The 22,676-nt window shown below is 33.3% G+C and overlaps 1 protein-coding gene across 7 annotated transcripts in view; it reads left to right on the top strand.

The window, feature by feature from the left end:
* Positions 1-22,676, top strand: part of LOC109094839 (tight junction protein ZO-2-like) — an 82,777-nt gene that overhangs the window by 55,803 nt on the left and 4,298 nt on the right. For 6 of the 7 annotated variants that reach the window (XM_042761785.1, XM_042761783.1, XM_042761786.1 and 3 more), the window contains exons 4-20: positions 752-854; positions 1,876-2,491; positions 3,775-3,878; positions 5,218-5,371; positions 9,960-10,071; positions 10,445-10,566; positions 11,298-11,364; positions 12,880-13,030; positions 13,409-13,517; positions 16,061-16,280; positions 16,484-16,665; positions 17,472-17,567; positions 17,975-18,054; positions 18,199-18,409; positions 18,931-19,031; positions 20,496-20,717; positions 22,476-22,592. In XM_042761785.1, coding sequence (XP_042617719.1) covers positions 752-854; positions 1,876-2,491; positions 3,775-3,878; positions 5,218-5,371; positions 9,960-10,071; positions 10,445-10,566; positions 11,298-11,364; positions 12,880-13,030; positions 13,409-13,517; positions 16,061-16,280; positions 16,484-16,665; positions 17,472-17,567; positions 17,975-18,054; positions 18,199-18,409; positions 18,931-19,031; positions 20,496-20,717; positions 22,476-22,592 — 2,767 coding nt within the window. The remainder of the gene's footprint in view (positions 1-751; positions 855-1,875; positions 2,492-3,774; positions 3,879-5,217; positions 5,372-9,959; positions 10,072-10,444; positions 10,567-11,297; positions 11,365-12,879; positions 13,031-13,408; positions 13,518-16,060; positions 16,281-16,483; positions 16,666-17,471; positions 17,568-17,974; positions 18,055-18,198; positions 18,410-18,930; positions 19,032-20,495; positions 20,718-22,475; positions 22,593-22,676) is intronic. The other variant, XM_042761784.1, reaches the window with a different exon arrangement.

The following is a 22,676-nucleotide window of genomic DNA, read 5'->3' on the forward strand; positions in this document are numbered from 1 at the left end:
TTGACCTGTTACTAGCTACTGACTCAGGTGATTATGCTGTCCTCATGCTCCTGGATCTTACGGCTGGATTTTACCCTGTAGACCATAACATCCTGATTTCTCGGTTGGAGCATTGCGTGGGAGTTAGGGGAACTGCGTTGGAGTCGTTTAGATCTTATTTATCTGACAGAAGTTTTTCAGTCCATCTTGGGTATTTTATGTCATACTCTGCATCCCTCTCGTGTGATGTCCCTCAGGGTTCCATTCTTGGTCCTATTTTATTTCATAAACTAACATCACCACCACTGAGCTTCTCACAACTCTCTCGGTCTTTCTTTAAAAACATTATTTCTAAAAGTTTGAGTTCAAGTAAATTGTAAGAGTCACAAAAGGGGTATTACTAATGTATTTTATTATGCAGAATTTAATGTGTAAATATCTTGAGCTTGTGTAAACCACAGACCTCATTTCAAAAATCCCACTGACTTCAGGACAATGGAAGCGGATAGCTAAAATGCTAACTTGTTTTCAGGTTTTGGCCTGCAAAAATATGTCATCCCTGCATGACTCTATATCACAGCCTACTTTTTACATTCCAGTGTGACACTAATTCAATGAAAAAAAAAAATCAGTCCTACATTATTTCATACATTATAATCATTCTCAGAAATGCATTGCATACCACATTATGGAGGTGAAATGCTTTGCAAGTGGCAAGTGTTTTAACAATGAATGTGTCGGTATTTTGTTGTTTTGGTTTTCTTGGGGACAGTGAGAATGACCGCGTGATGCAGGTCAATACCGTCACCATGGATAATGTGCCTCATTCATTTGCTGTGCAGTCACTTCGGAAATGTGGGAAAGTGGCAAAAATAGTAAGTATTTTTCAAGTTGTCCATTATGAGAGGCCTTCTAGAATAAGTTTACTTACTTTGGATACTAGCATTGGTTAGCAGTGTCAGATATTAGCATTTTTATATTTAAGGGCCAGTATGTGCCTCCTGGAATTTATTTTTCAGGGTAATTTTTTAACTTTTATGAACACATTTTTGAAACATATTTCTAACTATCCATTTATGTCAAATACGTGAATTTAAAGTAAATTAATATAATTATGGTTTTGTAATTGAATTGAAGCTGTAATAAATAATAGATGAAAAACTTTCAAATAAATTAAAAAATTAAGAAAATGTAAAAATTAGAAATTAAAAAATAATAAAATGCCGAAAACACGAAATTACTAAAACTTAAATTAAAATAAAAACCGAAAATATATAAAACTATGATATTATATAAATAATCCTAAAATAATATTATATTAATGATTATAATATGAATTAAATAAATGTAGCAGATGTTACCTATGAATTAAAATTAGTTAAAGAAGTAATGCAAGATATCATAAATGCATAAATAATGTAAAATCATAAATTCTTTACTCAAATAAATTTTAAATATTCAACATGTACATAATGACAGTATTTTTTTTAGGTTAATTTATTTTGAGTTTATATTTTATGAATATTAAGAAATCTATTAAAAGTTAAAAATAATAGTAAAAAAAAAAATTATAAAATAAATAATAATAAAAAACATTCATTTTACCTCCCAAATTTAATTTTTTTTGCATATTTATTTGTTTTTTATTTGTTTTTTATTTATTTTTTTTACACTTTTGTTTGCATTATTTCTCTGGTAATTGCTGTATATGTAGTGTAGTGCTTTCTGTGTGTTTTAAAACATGCTAATTCACAAGCAGCCTTCAAATGAATGTACTGCAAGTGATCCAAGATTAAGTAATGATCATACAGTAAGATAAATGTTTGCTTTTAGATATGGTTCTTTTGATAACAGTGGGCTGAATGAAAGACTAATTTTATTCATCGCTTCCCACAGACTGTAAAGAGGCCTCGCAAGGTGGCTGTCCTCAAGCGTCCACCGTCCCCGAGCGGGGATAGCCGCGATTACAACATATCCAGCTATTATCCTGAGGACAACCGCAGCGTTCACAGTGACCCGGACTCTGATTACCCCCGGGGAAATGGCGGCCTGGGCTACCCCCGTGAAAGAGAGCACGACCGCAGCCTCGACAAGAACCGGATAGACTACCTGGAGCCGGATTACCGCAGCCAGGACTATGACTCCCGGCGGGAATGGAGCAGAGGCAGGAGTGCGGAGAGGTCGCCCAGCTCTGACAGCGGTTACCGCAGGGACGGCAGCCGGGGCCGGACACTGGAGCGCGGAGCCAGCCCAGAGCCTCGCTCTCACAAGCAGCACAGTAGAGGCCGCGGTGCGGGAGGAAGCCCTGCCGGAAGCTATGGGAGGGACCAGGGCTATGACACTCGGAGGTATGACACTCGTTTGGATGACAAGATGATCAGGAGTCACAGCAGGGACCGGCTGCAGGATCGCACACCTTCACCCAGCAGAGAGCGAGACAGAGGAAAAGACAACTATGAGCCCCTGGAGCCGCCCATCAATGTGATGCTGGTGAAAAACAGGCCCAATGAAGGTGAGCGTTGCGGGACTTTTGTCACTAATAGCATATTTTGACATTAAAGTTAGGTGACTGGAAAAAAAAGAATAAAACAGTTTAGTGGGATTAAAGTTAGGTGACTGGAAAAAAAATAACAGTTCCACTGAGCACTAAAAACAGCTTTGGGAATACATGTCTACTTTATCCAAAATGACAGTCAAGGGGTCCCAGTAACAAGTTTAAATATTTTTTTCTAAACTGGAATTAATTATTTTATTGTTTGTGGCAGTGAGGGTTATAATTAATATTTTTTTTAGGTTTTAATTTTTATTGTGAGTGGTTATAATTTTTTTTTTTTTTTTTTTTTTAAATTAATTTTTTTTGATTAATTTTTCTGTAAATAGTTTTTTTTTTTTTTTTTTTGAAGGATTGTTTTGTTTATTTTTTTTTTTTTTGAATAAATTGATCAAAAGTGACAGTAAAGACATTTATAATGTAATGGATGGTGTGAATGTGATTTTTGGATTTATTGATGTAGAACAAAAAGTTATTTTAAACATTGCAGCATACTTCCATACTACATCAAACATTTTTATCTCAAAAGAGTCAAATATGGCTTGATATGACCCTTTTTCAAGAGCAGAGCCTTTATTCCTGCTCTAGAGATCAGGTCAGATGCTGTGGAAATAATACACAATATAAAAGGACCGTATGATCTTTTTCCCATTTCTTTTTTCACTCTCTCTCGTGTCCTTTCACACTGTTTCCTTTGGACCTCCACACATCCATCCTAAGACAGTTTGTCCTCATTGGAGTTTGATGATATTTAAATCTGATTTATTTTTGAAGGCCCTGTCAGATTTCAGAAGACATATATTCTTGTGACTACACATAAAGCGGCCCGTCTCCTCTGATTTCCTCACCAGCCCTTCATAATTCACAGCCCACAAGGGCAAAGTGGGTCGTGCTGTTTATTACCAGATTATCTTGCCTAGGGTTGTGAAATCGGAATCGGTTGTTTTTTTTAGAACTGGGTTTAGTTTTTAGAACAAATTTGGAACTGAAAGAGTTTCATCATGTTCAGTTTTGTAAGTGATTCTTGTACGTTCGGCAGAGAGCTCTGATTCTGATCAATACTCCACATTTTCATTTTCCATTTAAATTGTTTGTGGTGTTTGAGCCATTCAGCAGCCATTAACTAACAGCTGGAGGGATTGCTGTGTACTTAAAAGGGTCAAGGTCATCAGGCTGTTAGGCTCATGTTAGGATCATGTTAGCGTTGCTGCACAGAACCAATGTTTCGTTTTGATTTGCTGTAGAGTACGGCCTCCGGCTGGGCAGCCAGATCTTCATCAAAGAGATGACCAGCACTGGATTGGCTGCCAGAGATGGAAGTCTCCAGGAGGGTGACATCATTCTCAAGGTGCCTATCAGACCCTTCACACTTGACATAAAATTGCTGGATTTACTCCAGTGCTTTACATATTCAATGGCTGATTCATGTGGCTGATGACAATATCTAGAGCAATGTTAAGAATAATTTTTGTTGAATAAAGCTAAAATGTAGAAGAAAAAAAAAACTAAAAAAAAAGTATATATATATATATATATATATATATATATTATATATATATATATATATATATATATATTATTATTTTTTTTTTTTTTTTTTTTTTGATGAATAAATATTAAATTAAAATGCTTAAACAACAACAAAAAAATCTTTCCTTGGCAACTAACTGAAATAATGTTAAATAGTGCTAAATTAATACAACTACAACGGAAATTAAAAATACGTTAAAGCTATAAAAAAACATAATAAAATAAAAATAAAACCCAATGCAAAATATTAATTAATATTATATAAATAATACCAAAATAAAGCTGTATAGACCATGGTGGCTGATGGCCAATGTAATGCAGATACATTAATAATATTACACAGTTTAAAGATGAATGATATACAAACTATTTATCAAAATACAATACATTTACATTATTTTACAATACTTGTTTTATTTAATTTTACCAAATATTTACTTAAAAATAAACTTTGTAAAAACAAGTAATTATCAAAATAACAAGATTTAAAAAGAATATAAATGTGTAATTTCAGACATAAATTTTGAATATTATATTTTTATATAATAATTTTTAATTATTTATATATATATATATATATATATATATATTTAATATATATATATATATATATATATATATATATATATATATATATATATATATATATATATATATATACATATATATATATATATATATATATATATACACATATATACATATATACATATATATATACACATATATATATATACACATATATATATATATACACATATACATATATATTATATATACACATATTATATATATATATATATATATATATATATATATAAATGCATGTGTTATTTTAGTTAACATTTAAGAAACAAAAATTTTTTTTTATGTTTTTGGATTCATTCTAATTGTTTTGAAAAGTGTATGGACATATATGGATCTAAATATTATATTTTAATATAATCTATTAATTGACATTAATAGTAGTAGTATTTGCAATGACAGTATCAGGGGAAGTTACCAATTATAATGATTTATTTTGTTCTAATGATGAATATTAGTGTTGTTAATGTAATTGTCCATCAACCATTCACACATCTCCATCCACTCAAACTCCTTAACATCAGGCTTAAACCAATAATGATATGTCTTTTTTTCTTCTTCTTTTTTTTCAGATCAACGGGACGGTGACGGAGAACCTCTCTCTGAGTGACGCTGGCAAGCTGATTGAGAAATCACGGGGCAGGCTGCAACTGGTGGTCCAGAGAGACCACCGACAGATCCTGGTGCGCATTCCTGCCCTGGCAGACAGCGACTCGGAGCCTGATGGTAAGTTCCTCCTACCACACTGCATTTCTTCATAGACTAGTATTCATTACAGCGCTTCCAGAGCCGTGATGCTCACCCTCTGACTGCTTGCTCTCCAACACTATGCTTTAATTAAAATCAGGTAGCATGAATTGGCCCTGATAAATCAGATTAGCAATATCATGTACACATTTGCTAGGCACTGAGATTGTAATAAATTACCCGTAATTATGCACGTCACTATTAATAGACTCGAAATGAGTGCTGAAGCACAAAACCCAATTTGTCACCGTCTGTGTCAGAGCAGGGTTATCATCCAGTGACATAATTTCAGATGTATGTCATGGATTTAATGAGTCTGGTCCTCTATAGAGGTGATACAGCGGTAATGCAGTTGGACACGGGTTATAAAACTTCCTCTGGGTGTAGAGTTATAGATTGATAGTATATTTAACAGAAACACATAGTTATTTAGAAATTACAAGACTGTTTTGTCAGATGCAGACTGTGTCTTTTTAGCAAAGAGCTGAGATTTACAGCCCCTATTCATATCTGCTATTAACATCCGTCTCGGGTGATCTGCCCACTAGTGGACCACATCAGAGATAGTATAGTGAGACAGACCATTTATAGAAAATAAGAATGGGAGGAATAGTAACACTCAATATAGCAGCTGTGTTAAAGTCTTATAATTCACGTCATCTAAATGGATTCAAATAGTATGTTAAATAAAAAATAAATTAAATTAAATGTAAATTGATTTAAATAAAAACAATGTTCCATTTTAATTTTAATAGTTGTTAAATCATTTTTTTTATTTTTACTAGTTTTTGTTTTTATGTATGTTTATAGTTTTTTTTTTTTTTTTTTCAGTTTTAGTTCTTTTGTTACATGAAGTTAAACTAAATTAAAAGGAGAAATGTAGCTGAAATAGTTTTTTTGTATTTTATTTCATTTCAGTCAACATTTTTTTTATTTCAAGATTTTTTTTTAATGGTTTTAGTTTCAGTTTTAGCTAACTATATTAACCCTATTTTAACCCTATTTTAAATTTTATTTAATTTATTGTAATTGTTTTGAAAGTACATGGACATATATGGATGTTGATAGCAGTTATCTTAACCCTACTATCAGATACATAGACACGGTTGTTTACACTCACAACACAATTAATATTTTAAGACCAGAAAGATGCGCTTAAATGAGAAAAAGCAAACCGCATTGTTACAACAGAAATGCTATTTTTGTGTTCTCTTTTTACAGATAATACAGCTATGTCATACTTTTAGCTGATGGACCGCAGAGACACAACAAGTCTGGTTGTCTTTGATCTTTAATAATGACTGTGCCTCAACAAACCTGTAAAACTTTCACACTGTGCTCTTATATTTTTATGCTAACCTCCTTTTTTAATACCTTCTTTAATCAATAAATAAGTCTACTCAATGTTATGTCTGTGTGGTGGTGACTTATTTAATCTTGGTGGAGAAGCTGTGTCTGGAAGGGTGTCACAGTCTCTCAGATGCTATTTCATACTGTTCAGCTGTTGTTAGGGTGGGACAGCTGGATATCCTATGGCTTTTTCTGAACTACCATCTTCGAGGTATTAAATGAAGGTGGAAGGAAGTATATTTCAGTGCAGAAAAAGCACCTGCTTGTTGAGTGGGGCTGGGCGGTACAACTTAATGCATTCCCACTGTATTCAACGACGTAGGAAAATGAGTCACCGTAGGCATTGTGTGTGCTGCTTTGAGCCGGTTGGAGAAGTAGAATCAAGATTAGATTTACACCCTGCCATAAAAATGCAGCACATACTGTTTCCTTCTTACGCGCCATTGTGCACTACTTTTCATTTTGACTAGATGATTTGATTGCCAGCTTTCAGCTATTTCCTCATTTTTATTGTTCATTGTATTCAAGAAGCTGTGACTTTGGTAGCATAGCGTTCATAGATAGGTTGAACAGTGATGCTCAAGGCTTGCTGTTGTAAATCAGTGTCGTCCCCTGTGTCTTTATCCTGATTTAGTTTAGTGTGCAATTGAATATGACCCCAGCATGTTCATGTTTTTCATAAGTCTATGGAAATTCAGGTGATTGTGTCTAAAGACAACATGCATTCACAACACATTTAACTTCCGTAATGCAACATAATTATTGGTAAAACAGTATAGTCAATAAAAAATGAATGTGGGTTGGGACTTGACTCTGTGTTGGATTTGATTCAATTGCTATGAATGGGAAGAAGGTTTTTTTGTTGTTGTTTTTTCAATTTAGTAAAAAAGAAAGAATTTTTTTTTTCTTTAAATAAGAAATAAAAAATTGGTTTCTTTTGAGGGAATAAAATAAGACCAAGGACATGTTACAAAAGTATATATAATTATTTTTTTTTTTTATGAAACTCCTTATATATATATATATATATATATATATATATATATATATATATATATATATATATATATATATATATATATATATATATATATTTTTTATGAAACTCCTAAGATTATATTATATATATATATTACTTTATTTTAATTTATTTGTTGGATTTTTTGTTGTTTTAAGTATGTGGGTAAATTTTGATATTTAAAGCAAATATTTTTTTTCCCCAAGCATTATCACCCAGCCCTACTCCCTAACCTTTTCTGTGTGTGTCATACTCTTTGTCAGTATCTCGGTTATATGGTGTGTGCGTGTGTTGTCACAGTAGTGCTGCGAACTGAATCAGTGATGGTGGTTGGTCGTGCTGTTTTGGGTTGTATTCAGGGAATGTATACACAGCTGTCTCAACTCTGGTTTGTTCTCCCCCTTTTAAGAAGCAGACTGTAATTTCATCCCCGCCGAACAGATGGAAACACACCTCTCTCCTCCACAGCATTGAAAACACCAGCTCCCTGCTCCTTCCTGATAGTCCTCGGAAACTACTTTTACATGCAGCCTAATAATCTATAAATGATCTGACCAACAGCCTAATCAAAATGAAAAAAACCTTCAAGCAAACAGTTAAAGATTAAATTACAGCTTTATTTAAATAAATTATAAATATATTGGGATGCTACTTCTGATTTTCCTTTTAAATTCATTAAGCCACATGAGAAGAAACTTTCTTAGGATCATTTTAGATGAGTTATAAAAGCAAACATTCAGAAGTGATGCTGACTGTCTTCTTTGCAGGATTCAAGCTTCTCGCTTTTATGGTAACATGACACTTAATGCTGCTCTTGCACAACATTCTCAGTGAATTTAGTTAGGATATTTATTTAACACATGTAAATAGATGTTTTCATCATATTGCAGATTTTAAGGTACATATAAATAGTACAGTTAGAATCTGCAGTTAAATGGAATTTAATGTGGAGCAAAGGAAATTTTGTGCTTGAAAACATAGAAGATAGATTTACATTTTTATTTTTTGCAGTTTTCTTATTGAATGCATTCTCTTTTTATAAATGGTGCAGAATATATATATATATTGGATTTGTGATCCCAGATTTTCATTTACAGAGAAAAATGTTACCAATTTTGTGAATTATACTGTATCTTTATCTCCAGACAGTGCTATGAGCATATTTATCTCTGTTAGCTCTGAGCATTAACCCCCGAACTCTGAAGCAGGTGGGCGGCAGTGTCCTTTTGCTCTGTTATGGATGGAGTGTGTTGTAGATTTGGAGGACACTCGGCGCTCAGAAGAGCAGAGGAGTTCTGTTAATGCACTGGACATGCACTTAGATCACCAGCAGACCACACAGTAACTCTTTCCTTCCTCCCTGGCCGTCACTACTTCTGTCTTGCTTTCCCTTTCAGGGCGATACTTCATTTTCCTTGCTGTGCTTCTTGTTGGTTTTACTTGTAATTGAATAATTCTCAACGATCCTGGACAAAGTAAAGCTTTAGAATAAGAAATTAAAGGAATAGTTCACCCTCATATTGTTAAAAAAGCTGTGATACTACGTTTCTTTTGTGTAGCAAAAATTGTAATATTTAGAAGAACGTTCATGCAGGAAAACTGACTATGGTCTGGAAATGACACAAAAGTAGTTAATATGAGCTGTAAACTCGAGAAATGCTGCAGCTGATTCACTGAACTATTCCTTTAACTGTCAATATACTGTAGTGTCAGTGTATGCAAGCACTAGCTGCTTTTGCACACAAATCTGCTTTCCAAGACAGTTTCTATAGATATCACTTCCTGTCTGTCCTTTTTTCTCTTCCTCTCTCAGGGTGTTTTGTTCCTAAAGATTAATCACACCTGTCCGACACACCTTCTGCCTCTGTATAACGCTGCTATTAGTCTCTCCATGACAGCTTTATGAAATTCTGGGCACTTGGGTCACGTAGGCATTGTAAATCAGCACGATTTGGGTCGTGTGTTTGGTCAAACCACATGGATATGCTGTGGTCAGAACCACAGAATATCTAAACATAAGTGATTGTTATAACGGGGCAGATCTTGGCAAATTAACACCAAGTCATCAGTAACACGGTGGTCTGTTCTCTGTGGTTGTGGGTCCATTTAATTCTGTCTCTTCTGGGCCTCGTCTCTTTCCTGTCCTAGAAGTTGAAGGAAAGTCTATTGCTTCTCATTGTAGACTTTTATTTCTTTCAGATATTTCTGAGATGGAGTCGTACCATTCCTACTCACCTCAAGATGACCAAAGGTCACGTCAATCTGACCTCTCCTCACACTCTTCCAATGACGTAGCACGAGAGCACGCCAGGTGAGGACCACCTGAAGATCAGCTCCTGATATTAGGGATACATAATACGATGGTTCAAAAAGTCTTTGGACATTTAAATTGATAGTTCGCCAAAACAATTGACATTTTCTACACAAAGATTAAAAAAAAATGCCATGCAATGACAGTCAGTGTGGTCCAGTGTTTGGAAACCAGTGATCTGGATGAATATCTGCATTAAATAACAAAACATCAAACTAAGTGATACTTAAAGAAAAGAGCACAAGCACATCTTTCAGTCAGTATATTTAATAAATAGCTTAAGATATTCAAAAGCTGGTTGTGAAATGTTATTGGAACATGTATATTCTCAGTCAGAAATTGTGTTAGATCTAAACTGTTGTTGTATTTTCAGGGAAGATCCTCAAAGCAGATTGGCAAAGACTGCTGTAACTTCCTCTCCTTACAAATCTCCAGAGAAGCCACGTCCAGCCCAGGAGGAGAGAGTAGAACCACAGGAAGAAGATCCACCACCACGTAAGAACATGATTCTGTACATACCTCGAAGTTTGATAGTAGATAAAGACCCACACTTTTGGTTTGTTGATGAAGCGGAGAATTGACAGAAACTATTAGAAACTGCAGCATTGCATAGGTTAAAAACAATGGATGTTAGGGATTCAAAATCACCAAAAACAAAACCACCTTTACCTCCATCAAGTTTATGCAGGATCCCCAAATTTGTCACTAAAACTGTCATTGTTAAAGAAAAGAATAGCTGCATAAGCCGATTGTAACACGACAGATTTATTTATAATATATTTTTAAAAAAAGAATAATAAAAAAGATTGTGGAAAAATTATTTTTTTAAAAATTAAATATTGTTTTTCTATTTTAATATATTTGAACATGTAAAATATTCCTTTTATCATTTATTCTGTCACATGATCCTTCAGAAATCATTTTCTGCCCAAAAAACATTTCTTATTGTTATCAATGTTGAAAACAGTTGAGTTGCTAAATATTTTTTTGTGGAAACTTACATTTTGTTTTGTCACATAAATGTATTTACTGTCGCTTTTGATCAATTTAATGCGTCCTTGCTGAATAAAAGTATTAATTTATTTTAAAAAAATCTTACTGACCCCAAAAATTTGATCAGTATATTTCTTTAACCTGCCATTGGCAGGTTTGATAAAAAGAAAAATTGTCTGCTTTCAGTTGTTTCAGAATGAAACTGATATAAGACCATTTTTTAATTCAATGTGCAGCAGCAATAAAGACGACACCCAAGATCCTGCTCAGACCGAGCCCAGAAGATGAGGCCATTTACGGGTGAGTGGATCCTGTTCATATCCCACAGGTTCAGCCCTCCTCACACATGATCCTATTCACTGAACTAACCAAACCTGAGGACTCACTGAGGGCTGGAGTTCAAATCCCACACACACACATGCACACACACACACACACATTGGTTAATAGTTCACCAAAAAAAAAAAAGAATCATGTTCCAAAAAAAACAACATTTGGATAAGTAAATAATGACAGAATTTTAATTTGGTGGTGAACTATCTGTTTAAACTATTGCACTTGTGGATGAGTGAGCAGGAAGACAAGGAATAGGAAATGAAATCGAGATAGAGGAAGAGAGGTGAAGTGTCATCTGCATCACAGCCTCACGACGGGCTGGATACCTCTGCAGTCCCCCTCTCTCTCTTAATCATTTTCTCCATCAGTTCCTCCATATTCATGAAGAAGAGGCAGTCTGCTGTTGCTCGCATCCGCTGGGAGAGGTTATTTTTGTGTCCTGCTTTAAGACCAGAGCTCCAGTGTGTTTTTACTTGAGCACAGAATGAGAGAGGTGGAGAGCAGGGGAAACCCTGCTGAAAAATCACAAGCCATGATGGTGCATTTGGCTTTTGGTGTGATTGGAAAGGGTCAATAGAAATGCGACAAAAAAAAAAAAATCTAATTTTCTGATTTTAAACTGTTTATTAGATAAAATCTATAATTATATGCCTGTGTACTATTATTTAATTGTTTAAAATGTGTGTATGTATATATATATATTATATATATAATATATATATACACATGTATGTGTGTGTGTGTGTGTATATACAAGGTAAACTGGAATATTACAAAAAAAAACTTTAACTTATTTTATTTCAGCTAGTTGACAAAACAACATTTCTTAATTTCATTTAGTTTAAATCTCGTGGAATTTTCTATTTCTGTTTATTGTCTTATTTGATTTTTGTATTTATTTTCAAGCCAGATTATTGTGGTCTATAGGGATTTTAATATGAGGGTGAAATATCCCTTTAAGTTATGAATTTAATTAGGGTAAATAAACTGAAGGTAATAAATGAAAGATAGACATTTAAAAAAAATTAAAAAAAAATAAAAAAGGACAAAAACACAAAACAAAATTACTAAAACTTTAACTAAAACTAATTTGAAAACTTGAAAATATGAAAATAATATCTAATTCAAAATGCCATCTCAAGCTAAAAAAATTAATATGTTGAGCCTAATAGGAAAATTATGACTTCGCTATAATTCCTATAAATTCAATAATCAAAATTCACAAACAGAGAAATTATCCTATTTTAATTTATTTATTTAAATTCAATATTCAATTTCAAATTGATTCTATATTTATATGCACACATTATGCAATGGTATATTTTTTAAAAAGCTATGGTCCATTTTTTTTTTTTGCATGTTTTTTTTTAGGATTGGTGTTTTTGTCAGACATTTTTTAAAAGCTTTCTAAAATGATGTCACAGGAAAACTCTCTCTGTTAAGATTTTAGCAAATCCCCAACTGTCACGTTCTTTTGAAGCCTAACACAGTGATGGTGAGCTTTCAGAAAGGAGAGAGTGTTGGCCTGAGGTTGGCTGGAGGAAATGATGTGGGAATATTCATAGCTGGAGTTCAGGAGGGCAGTCCGGCCGAAGAAGAGGGTCTTCGTGTAGGGGATCAGATCATGAAGGTATGAAAACAACAGTTCTGTTGACTTTAGCTGCTCTGATCATTTTGGGTCATCTTGTTTCTGATGTTATAATAATCAAGCTGTTTTTGTTATTTTATCTTTAAATCTTCTGTATGTAAATGACCACTCTTATGATTATATAACCTTATTATGCTTATTATGTTGTCATCATAGTTTTCAGAAATAGCCTGGGTGGACTGGGGAGGGAGGGAGCTTTAAGTTGACATTAAGTCAACATACTAGTGCAGTTTTCCATGTTATGATCCCTTTAGGAGGAGAGAACATGCTTTGAATTTGATTTGCATTTGCCACATTTCCTTTTCAACTGTGTGTGTGTGTGTGTGTGTGTGTGTGTGTGTGTGTTCTGTCTCTCTAAAGGTGAATAACGTTGACTTTCGGGGCATTGTGCGGGAGGAGGCCGTGCTGTTCCTGCTGGAGATCCCGCGGGGTGAGGTCGTGACCATTTTGGCACAGAATAAAATTGAGGGTGAGAGCAAGAAAACATGAGCCAACAACAAAACTCACAAAACTGCTCCTCGCTTCACTTCAGGGAACACACAAACATCGAGAAAAAAAACAAAACTTTTTTTTAACAGTCTTCACTTGGCACACTTGTATAATTCTATGACTGTGTACCATTATTTTTTAATTTTAATTTTTTATATCAATTAATTTCTTTTTATATTTGTTTTATCTTTTTTCACAACACCTTTAGATTTTTTTATAGTATTGTTTAGTTTTATTAGATTTTTTTAATATATATTTATGTATTTTTTTTACAGACCCTTTTGATTTTTATAATAATGTGTTTATTTATTTGTTTGTTATACAGCAATATTTTATTGTAATGATGTATTTTATTTATTGGTATATTTATTAGTGTATATTTATAAATTTTTATCTATCTGTTTATTTATTGTTAATTTGTTTACAACACCTTTTGTTTTTATTATAATTAAATATTTATTTATTTATTATCGTGTATCTTTTTGTTATTTTTTTCAATATTTTTATTTGTTTGCAATATCTTTTGCTTTTATTATAATTCAATATTATTTTTATATTATCTATTTTTAATTTGTTTTTGTTAAGCGCCTTTTTAATAATAATAATAAAAAATAGTAATAAATTGAAAATTTAAATAATAACATTTTCCACATTTTTCTAAATAATTATTATAATAATAATAATAATAATACTTTTTTTTTTGCTTTAGTACAATGACAATGTAAATACCAATTATTTTATTCTTAAACAACATGTTTTCATAATATCTCACGCAGTATAAACAGGTCTTAAAATATATATCTACTGTTATTTTAAGAAGGAGGTCCATTGCAACAGGATTGTCATATTTGGAGGTCTTTGGCCTTAAAAAGTTTGAAAGCAGTAGAACTAGTTACCAATATTCCATCACTGTATGTGTGAATGTGCCCGGAAGCGCGGTCTCTTTACTTTTCCCCTCCCCCTATACACACTGGCCTCGGCTTCTTGCTCATCACTACAAAACCAGTTGTAGCCAGTTTTGGCTCTTCCAGGGACTGCCGTGTCAAGTGCGGTCATGTGAACATGTGCACAAACATACCATAATCCAGATTTTCATGTTTGTGAGCTTTGTTTTCTCTTGCCTGTTATGTGATGAACTAAATTTCTCACACGAAAACCCCATGCTGATGTTTATTGGTTCAGTCCTTATAAAGACACGTCTGTCGAAGTGTTTTGGATTTGGAGTCCAACCAAAAACAAGTTCCTAACCTCATCACAAGACGGCAGGGCGTCAGCACTGAGCTCTGCTGTCAGCACTGACACGGCTCTCTCTGCTCTATCCCTCTTTTTCTGCTGTCATGCCATCCTTCCATCACTCTCTCTCCCTGGCTCCATCTCTCTTCCTCTTAGTCCAGCTCCTCTCTGTGTGGGTGTCTCATGGGAAAGCGAGGTCTGGCGCTGTCAGGGGTTGAAGCTCTTTTGTTCTGCGCTGAGACAGATGTGGTGTCAGAGCTTTAATCAAGAGGGTGACTGCACCACTATAGAAAATCTGGTCGCTGAAACTTTTATCCTCGACACTGTAAATCCTAAGTCAGATAACACTAAAGTTGTCTATTAATTAACAGTTTCAGCACTTCACAAATTATAAAATTACATCAACCATGGAAATCTTACATAATTTATGATAATTGAATTGTGTGGAGAATTTAATTAAATGTCACCAATTTAAAATTTACAAAGGACAGCAGAGTTCATTATCAGCATTGGTTTGGAGAAGGAGAAAGATTTAAAATCACTTACAACATAGAATAAATAATTTATTTATTTATTATGTATTTATTTTTTATGTTTACCTATGCATTTATATTAGATTTCTTTATATATTTTTGTATTTTTTTACAGACTTTATAATTTTTTTATAATGTATATATTTATTTGTTATTATTTATTATTTTATATTTACAGCAAGATTTTATTGTAATGATATATTTTATTTATTGATATTATTTAATTATTTTTAACTATTATGTTTAACTATGTTTATCCATTTTAGTATTTCATTTGTATCTATGTATTTTATTTTTTACAGAACCTTTTGGATTCTATTATAATTAATATATTTATTTCCATCTTTGTTAAATTTTGTCTACTTATTTTCATTTAGTTTTTTAATTTTTTTAATCATTAGATTTTTTTAGTGTAATGATGCATTTATTTTTTTGTATTTTATATTTATTTCATTTATATATTTATCTATTATTTATTTTTCTATTATTGTATATTTTTCTTTTTTTCTTTATATATTTATTTTTTATTGTTATGTTTAAAGCATTTTTTTTATCTATTTATTTATTTTTTAAATGATAGTGCTATTAATTTTAGTCTTGTTTCACATAGTCTCAGTCTCATCCTTCTGATGTATATTGCACAGAGAATTGAAATGCATTTTCAGTTGACCCTAAAACATTGGCATTGCTTGCATCATGCTCTACTAGTTAAGTCTGAGACATGTTTGGGAATTTCTGTTTCTGTTTTGTTTCCTAGTTTATGAAGACATCATGGCGTCCGGTCGAGGGGACTCATTTTTTATCCGGACTCATTTTGAGTATGAGAAGGAGCTGCCTCACTGTCTCGCCTTCTCTCGGGGAGAGATCGTCAAGGTAGTGGACACCTTATATGACGGCAAGCTGGGAAACTGGCTGGCCATCCGCTTGGGCAAAGACAACAAGCTGCTGGAGAAGGGCATCATTCCCAGCAAGAGCAGGTGAGATGGGAGAAGGGCGGACAGTCTTTGCATGAGATTAAAAGATATGTCCAAGCTAAAAGCCTTTAACATCAAACATCAAATGGAATATGAAGTTGTATTTATACTGGACATAACCAGAAAGCAGACTCTGCTCTATAATGACTTATCGCTTTCTTTGCATAACCCTGCTGCTGCATAACCCCTGCTCCTGTACTGATCAGAGCGGAGCAGATGGCAAGTGTCCAGAACACACATAAGGGCTCAGGAAGTGACAGGGCAGACTTCTGGAGGCTACGTGGTCAGAGGGCGTCCAAGAAGAAAGATGTGCGGAAGAGCCGAGAGGAAAGCTCTGCGGCCGTCTCAACCCGCTTCCCTGCCTATGAGAGGGTGGTGCTGAGAGAAGGTGGGTGGGATTGACGGCTCTTTGTGCTGCTTCGCTAAAGATAGGCGCTTAGTCTATTTTTGACAGATGCCGCATCCTAGCGACACATAATTAGAAAATTGAGGATGTATTTTTTTTAAACGAAGAAGAAACAGCTCCAAATCTTTTATGCCTGTCGTTCATAACTGGACTGGTCATTCATAAGTGTATTAACTTTGCCTGTAGGATACAGCATGCTAATTAATGCTACCTTATTATATAAATAACAAGTGTGTAGGGAGCAGTAAACACTGCGTAGGGACCCTGTTATTCAGAAAACAGCCAGAAAATACAACTCGAACAACTGATGCGACGGATGGCAAACATTGTAATTTACTTATCACAGTACCTGTATCATTTACACAATAAACAGTCTCAATATGATGATGGCTGCTTGCACACAACATAAGTCAAATCTCTGAGCGGACCGGCCTCATACCGCTAATGAAAGTCTCTGCATACCCACACAGACAGCTGAGGCATTTTTAATACTTTTGAAAAATGGGCTCATCACTGAGAAAGATTGCTCTCGAGTCTCTACACACTGTTCAAGAAAAATTACACCAAAAAATTGATTTATGTGACCAAAACCACAGTCAAGAATTTGAAAATGTCTGTTTTGAATCGTCAGTCAAAACTCTTCTGACTCTCCTTTAATCCTTTCTAAACCCTATTAACATGAAGGAGTGTTTATTACCATTAATATAAACCATTTTGTATTTTAGTAAGGCTAAAACAGATTTCCTCTGCTGTGAAACCCTGATTGTAAGCTTTGTCTTCTCCCATAGCGGGATTCCGAAGGCCGGTTGTGCTGTTTGGACCAATCGCTGATGCTGCCAATGAAAAACTGGCCGCAGAGCTTCCAGACGAGTTTGTAATTGCCAGTGAGTTCATGCTGCTGTCTCTGTGATACCATCAATAATGTCTGAAGGGATGCTCACAATGGATTTTAAGCAAAATCATTTAGACTCTGTAATTAATATTAGCAACATGATATGATGCTTTTGAAATTCTGTTTGGAATAATAATTATAATTTTTCATATATTAAAATTTTTATTTTATTATTATAATAAAAATTGTTTGCATACCCACTTTTCCATGTTCATAAACTCTGCATGCATATGAATGGTGGCGAATGGATGATAAAATGTAGTGTGACAGCATTATAAGACCCAAAAGCCAGTGCTTTAGCTAGCATTGTATAAAAAGTTGCATTAGTACATGTTGAGTAAGTATTCTTATTTGTAGTTTAATAATACTCGTTGTTTTTTTCGTTCAATGGCACTTTAGAAACTGAACCCAAAGACGCAGGGTCGGAAAAATCCTCCGGGGTGGTTCGTCTCAACACTATTCGACAGATCATTGAACAGGTAATTGAGTATGCACACACACAAATTAATAATCAAAACTTACTGCATTCTATTGTTTCACTCAAAGTCAATGACATAAATGTCCCTTTAAGCTGTGCATATTTTACCTACTTTCAACAATGACCAATTCTGTCATTGATGCAGGACAAGCATGCTCTCCTGGACGTCACCCCTAAAGCTGTGGACACCCTGAACTATACCCAGTGGTACCCCATAGTCATCCTCTTCAGCCCGGACAGCAAACATGGGGTGAAGGCCATGAGACAGAGGATCATCCCCAGCTCTAATCGCAGTGCCCGCAAACTCTACGACCAGGCTCTGAAGCTCAGGAAAACCTGCTCACACCTGTTTACCGGTCAGTCCTGGGGGTCCAGACACCACATAAAAAAAAAAAAAACTCTCATTATTTTCTCAACCCTGTATTGTCTCAAACCTGTATGACTTTCTTTCTGGAACATTAAAGTCTTATAATTAGCTTAAATTTAAATTATTTCATTATTTACTTATTTTAATTAAAGATCATAGCATTATAGAAGTGAGTTTTGCTTGGTTAAGCGTGTACAATTATTATTAATTTTTTTTGAAATTGTAAAAATACACTCTAAAATTATTCTCTTTATTAAAATGGTTAAGATCTGAATCAAGGGGAAGTGCAGTAAAGAGAAGCTTTGGTGTATTGTGATTGGCACATATCAATATAAACTGACTTTGATACAGATTCCAATTTGAAAATCTCCAAGTGATTAAAGCAGCTGATGGGAACACAGTGAGATAAATAGATCAGGTTGAACCTAGAGAACAGCTGACCCGTATCTAAAGGTTTTGATTTCCTCTCTCTTTCTCCCTCCATCCATCCATCCCCCATCGGTCTGTTAGCTGTTATTGATCTGAACTCGGCTAATGATGCCTGGTACGGCAGTTTGAAGGAGACCATACGAGACCAGCAGACCCGCGCTGTGTGGGTCTCAGAGGGGAAGGTAAAAACAATGGACGATATAGTTCTCCACCACCTTCTATCCACTCTTCAACAAAACCTTCTATTAAAGTCAACATCAAACACTGTTTACACACCATTTTGCTTCTGCTATCTGATGCTTGAAATGAATCGCTTATATTCCTCAATTGTTTGTCACTTTGGATAAAAGCATATGCTAACTGAATAAATGTAAATGTAAATAATTAAATGTAGATATGCAGCAAGATTATCCTAATATTAATTAAACTAGGAATGAAGCGATTACTGGTTTGATGATAAATCATGTTAAAATTCCCCACAATTAGTATTACTGTTTCATATTTATATATTCATTAAAACTGTATTCGATTACTGGCAAAAGAGTGCTAAGGGAATTATACAAAAGAATATATGAATGAATTAATTATATGAATCCACCTCTAAAGGTTCTGAATGTCTTCAGAAAAGATTAATAGATTTTATATAAAAGGTATTCTATAAAATTATATTTTTAAGTTTAAGTCCTTAACGGGTTTATGGGTCAGTCCTGTTAACCAGTTCCTCTAATTTATAATATAAAAATATAGCTAATGTAACATATCAAAATATATTTGAAAAATACAACTTAAATTAATAATAATAAATGCATAAGTAATACATAAATATTATAATATTATTTATTTATATATTAACAAAAATATTTTATGTCAGTATGATCAAATAGAGCAATGTCATGCATGCAGTATCTCCACCATTAATAATGATAATAGAAAATATTATAAAAAATATATATTTATAAAAATCTAAATATAATGTAAAAATCTAAAAGGTTATAGCTTATGATAATATTATTATTATTATTATTATTAAACTTTTTAATTTTTTGCTATTCTGTAAAGGATGAAAATGAAGAGCTAGAAATACTGTAGTTAGAAACAGACCTGGCAACATCCCCTCAAAACTACAGTAAAAATATTTAAAATTTACCCCATGATTACCGAATTATGTTGTCAAGACAAAAAAAATGATGGTTTTCATCTTATACGAATATGAAATATTTAATTCAATGAAAATATAATGAAATGTATCTAAAATATTAACATGATGAATCATGTAAAGTACAGAACCATGTACATGTACAGATCAGGAATGTGCATTAAAAAATAAATCAATTATGTTTTTTATGTTGACTTTAATGCAACATTTTACAACATCTCTTTACTTTAAGACTCCTTCAGTCACATTTTCCCACTTTATCTTTCCCAGTATTCTTGAATGTTTTCCTTACAGTTAAACCCATAGTTTACCTGCTAATGCATGCCTTCCTTTTCTGAAAGTCATGATAGTCATTCCTCCTGTTTTTCTGTGCTTTTACTGTTCATCATTCTTCGGTGGTGCACTACAGCTTTCGTTCTGTTTTGTTTTTGTGTTTTCTTTTGTTTTTTACTCCTCTCTGTACACAAGATCCATCATGTGTCTCTTTTAGCGTGACGGGACTGAAGGGGACCTTGACGTTCATGACGATCGCATGTCGTATCTCTCGGCCATGAGCGCAGACTATCTCAGCATGGACAGCCGGCTGACCAGTGACTATGACGACACGGCGGATGAGGGCGGAACTTACACAGATAATGAAACAGATGAGCCGCTCGATCGCCAGCGGGTGTCGGCCATTAGCCGCTCCTCTGAGCCAGTCATGCCAGAGGAGGTTAGAGCACGCATGCACACGTTTAACATGTATACAGGGTTCCCACTGCCATGCAAAACCTGGAAATATCAGAGAAATTCCACTTACATGCATGCCTAGTAATTCCAAAATATTGTTGGCTATTTATAATGCCCAAAAACACATATGGACACATACATCTTTCACACTGATGCGAACTGCATGCAGATGCATTGACATCTACACACTTAAATATGCTTGCTGCAATGGCATCCCTCTTAGTTGCCTGGATCAGCACGAAGTCAGATATGTATTCAAGTAAAGAGGGAAATTCATTTTCATGTTGAGAACAAGACATCAGCACACACTTGTCATGCATGCATTACATGCTGTAAATGCAGGAAGTGTATGATAATGAGTTTACATGGCAAATCACATGGATTTCATGCTTCCCCAAAAAGCTAAACATTCAGTGCATCTGTAAATCCAAAGAGCAGACTCTTCTGCCCCCTTCTGTTAGATTTTGGAACTACAAGATTCTTTATCACTAAATACTTACTGAATAGAGTAACATGAATTATGATTATTCTAGCAAATATAATTATCAGGGTTTTTGTAAATCCAAAAAATCTGGAAAAATATCAGGGTTTATATATATATATATATATATATATATATATATATATATATATTATTATATATATATATATTCCAAAAAAAAAAAAAAATATATATATATATATATATAGTATATTATATATATACTATACTAGTATATATAATATCTATATATATATATATATTCAAAAAAATTTAAAAAAGTAATTTGGAGTACTAAACTTACTAAAACTAAGACTGAAGTAAAAATAAAGCTAAATATAAATATTTTAAAAAATACATTTTAATAAGTAAAATATTTTTTCATATGGGATTTAGTACATTTAATAAAATATATGTAATAAAAACGACAAAAGCACATGACAAAATTACTAAAATGTAAATTGAAAATAAAAAATAAAAGCTAATTCAGATAAAAATAAATTAAAGCTAAATAGAGATATTTAAAAAAAACTAATAAAAATGACAAAAGCACATAAAAATGACTAACTTAAAATTAAAATTTAAAAAGGTAACGTTTAATTTAAAATGAGCTTTTACAGTAATAAATATTATAATAAATAGTAAAAATATGCTATAACCGTATATAAATAATGCTAATCAAATTTTGGTTTATAAGGCCTTATAAAATATAATTAATAAATTACATATAATAATAATAACAATAATAATAATAATAATAGTTGATTAAAATGTTATTTTTATAGTATTTTTTAATCTAGGTTAGTATAAATGTGTTATGTATTATATTAATTTTTTTTATTTCATAATACAAAGTGATGATTTAACTTTAAATATGGTAAAAATGTATTAATATGTGTAGAAATTAACAGCATGGATAAACTAGATAAATAATAGTTAATTAAATTTTTTATCTTAGTATTTTAATCTAGTTTAGTGGTCATTTATATTATACTATATTACATTTATATTATATATATATAACTTTTAACTTCAGAAATCAGAAATCATACTGTAAAATCAGAATCATACTGTACTGTTGGCCCAAAAAGACAAACATATTCATGACTGTATGTTTGCTGTAGTGTGTGTGTGTGTGTGTGTGTGTGTGTGTGTGTGTGTGTGTGTGTGTGTGTGTGTGTGTGTGTGTGCGTGTGCGTGAATGCATTCCCCTGCCTAGATGTCTTGCTATGTTATCTGAATTCTTTATTGCTCCCCCAGATCCTCAGGAAGTCCAGTCCAGAGATTCGAGGTCGTATCCGTCGGGTGGGCAGCAGGGAGATGCTGACTGAGGCTAGTCGTCCCTTAATGTCCACCTTCCTGCCTGAACCTGCAAAGGTGAGCTCATGTCATGCTCCCCAGTGGCTTTCCTTTCTTAAAAACAGCATTCATCAAGATTTTACAATAGTGTCAAAAATACTA

This window comes from Cyprinus carpio, chromosome A8 (assembly GCF_018340385.1).
Source record: "Cyprinus carpio isolate SPL01 chromosome A8, ASM1834038v1, whole genome shotgun sequence".
Lineage (NCBI taxonomy): Eukaryota > Metazoa > Chordata > Actinopteri > Cypriniformes > Cyprinidae > Cyprinus > Cyprinus carpio.